Source organism: Miscanthus floridulus, chromosome 16, assembly GCF_019320115.1.
Source record: "Miscanthus floridulus cultivar M001 chromosome 16, ASM1932011v1, whole genome shotgun sequence".
Classification (NCBI taxonomy): Eukaryota; Viridiplantae; Streptophyta; class Magnoliopsida; order Poales; family Poaceae; genus Miscanthus; species Miscanthus floridulus.
Genome location: NC_089595.1, coordinates 86153596 through 86156268, shown reverse-complemented (window position 1 = coordinate 86156268; position 2673 = coordinate 86153596). Strand labels below are relative to the sequence as shown.

Sequence of the window (2673 nt, the reverse complement as noted above, 5' to 3'; positions counted from 1 at the left end):
TCAGAGATGCTTGTTGGCCTGACGATTGACGTAGGAAGTGTACAGTATGAGATTAGCATTTCTGCACGCACCAGAATATATACCAGATGGCTGAAATAATCATAGCCGTATGACCACGACCGACGGCCCAGCTGGCGGGGGCCGTGGCTCCATCTGCCGCAGTCCTGCCTGCTCCGCGCGGCTGCCGGCTCGCCTGCGTTCTTTTGGTCGCACGCACCTGACAAGTGACAAGTACAGCAACGCAAACGGACGTACTCACGTACAGTACGGTGCTAGCTCCGGCTGGCAAACGTGCATGCATCTCATGGCCGGGGTTAATTAACTTGACTAACCACGAGAGGAGTAGTAATCGGCTGCGTCAATCTGACGGTGACGCTCAAAATCATCTTCCCTTTCGATCTGAATCTGAATGCCTCTCAACTTGTAGTTGTAGTAGATCTTGTATGGTGACGATCGATGTGAATAGCGAATACAGGCAAGTCAGAGCTACTCGGAAGCGGCAGCGCGCAGTGACTGACTGACTGCTCCGGCCATTTGCAAACATGCATGGCAGATTCGACACATGCATGATGCAGGGCCCTCACTGCTCTGCCTCGCCACGCCCACAGTAATGTCTCCCACCAATCCTTGCCAAAGGACATTTGCATGGCTGCTCCCTTGCGTTGCGCGCCTTCCCCGACTTCTCCGCTCGCAAAAAAATTGCATGGATCCTGTATGCATGGCGTCGCCGTGCATACATCGGGTCGATGGCTGACGCGTGTCTCCGGTCACGATCCAGCGCTGCGTCGAGAGGTCCTCCGCTGTAGCGGTTCGTGATTTGTCGATAAAATAAAATCAGGATCGGCGATTTAGCTGCTGTTGATGATGTCTTGGCGAGGCGTGCTTCAGTTCCAGCTGGCACCCACGACCACCGGTCTAGGCACGGAGAGAGATACGCATCAGCCATTGCCCCTGTGTATGCACGGCGACAGCGATACATACAGGATCCATACATTTTTTTTCTCTCGCTCGCCGTCGCCTACCCACCTGATGCATGGCGAATGGCAATGGCGGGAGCCCTCCGCACGTTCCGACAAGGCATCCATCGTCATGTTCGTTTGGCTCATAAATCATGACTGAAAGTACCGTAAACTAATTTGTTGTGAAAAATAAATACTGTTCGTTGGTCGCTGAAAAAATATGGCTTATAAGTCAAGTGAACGGGACGCATGTCCCTCGTGGCCCCTTGTTGCCCTACACGTCGCACGGCAACTTGTGCCTCGCTCGCACCAACCGCCGATCGATCAGCCCCGCGCGTTCCTTTCCGGTCCTTCCCATATCTCTCTCGGCAGTCCAAGCATCCATCCCTACGTACAAAGCGGCCACGCATCTCTCGATCCACTACTACTACCCCCTCAGCTCGCTGCCCCGTTATAGCAGTGACAGGCTACCGCACCTCCTGAACCCTCTCAGTCTCTCACACACGCTCGCTCACTCTCTGCTGTTCGTCCGTCCGTCTTTGTCGGCCTCTGGCGAGCGGAGAGGCTACAGGAGGGCCGGCCAATGGGGAACAAGAACAAGCCGCCGGAGCTGTACTACGAGATCCTTCACGTTGCCAGGGACGCCTCCCCGCACCCGCAGGGGGTCAGGGCGGCGTACAGGAGCCTGGTCCGCCAATGGCACCCCGACAAGCACCCGCCGGAGTCCAGGCCAGAGGCGGAGGCCAGGTTCAAGGCCATCACCGAGGCCTACGAGGTCCGTTCATGACGCCAGTAATTCTAGCTTGCGTGCACGGTGGTGCTGATAATTATATTGTGTGCATGCAGGCGCTGCTGGACCAGCAGGAGAACAGGGCGGCGTTCGCCGTGCGCGACGGCGCGATAAGGAGCCGGCCCGCTGACAAGGACGACCGTGGCGGCGGCGGCGGCGCTACCTGCACGCCGGCGCGGGAGGAGCCGGTCGTCAAGAAGGTGTACACCGCCTGCAGCAACGTCGGCGGCGGCGGCCGCGGCCGGCGCGCGTTCGCCGAGTTCTCCAGCTACGTCGTGCGCAAGGCGCCGCCGCTGGAGCGCAGGGTGGAGTGCACCCTCGAGGAGCTCTGCACCGGGTGCAACAAGGAGGTCAGGTACACCCGCGACGTCGTCACCAAGAACGGGAAAGCTGTCGCTCACCTATGATCGCGTGGAGACGACTGGATTCAGGTTTTTGCTGAGCGCCTGAGGCACTCGGCAAAGGCTAAATTGTACTCGACAAAACCTTTGTCGAGTGCAGCATTCGGCAAGAACACACGATAAAAAATTGATCGACAAAGCTCTATTTACCGAGTGTTTTTTATCGGGTACTAGGCAAATGCTTTGCCGAGAGCCCCGGGGGCACTCGACAAAGAAAAGCGACCGTCACGACGTCAACCCCGTTGACGGTCGCTTTGCCGAGTGCTAACCTTGCAGGCACTCGGTAAAGATTTTTTATTTTTTTAAAAAAAAATTCTTTACCGAGTGCCCTCTATCTGGCCCTTGGCAAAGATGTTTTATTTTTTTTTTCTAAAAATTCTTTACGGAGTGCCCCTTGATCGGTGCTCGACAAAGTTTGAATTTTTTTTTAAAAAAAAAATTGCCGAAAAAATTTCTTTGCCGAGTACCATGGTCATGGCATTCGGCAAAGCTGGAAAAATAGATTTCCGAGAGCCCATTTTTT

General features: G+C 55.4%; 1 protein-coding gene across 1 annotated transcript; it reads left to right on the top strand.

Moving 5' to 3' along the window:
• Positions 1–1432: 1432 nt before the first annotated feature.
• On the top strand, positions 1433–2287 carry LOC136514230 (uncharacterized). Its single transcript, XM_066508215.1, has 2 exons — positions 1433–1734; positions 1806–2287. Exons 1-2 carry the CDS (start codon positions 1543–1545, stop codon positions 2154–2156), a joined length of 543 nt encoding a protein of 180 aa, XP_066364312.1. The 5' UTR covers positions 1433–1542; the 3' UTR covers positions 2157–2287.
• The last annotated feature ends 386 nt before the right edge of the window (positions 2288–2673 follow it).

Excerpts from the sequence above, each read along its gene's own strand:
- LOC136514230 (XM_066508215.1), top strand. The coding sequence starts at position 1,543 with ATGGGGAACAAGAACAAGCCGCCGGAGCTGTACTACGAGATCCTTCAC. Across the intron at positions 1,735-1,805 it reads CCATCACCGAGGCCTACGAG|GCGCTGCTGGACCAGCAGGA; the intron begins GTCCGTTCATGA and ends GTGTGCATGCAG.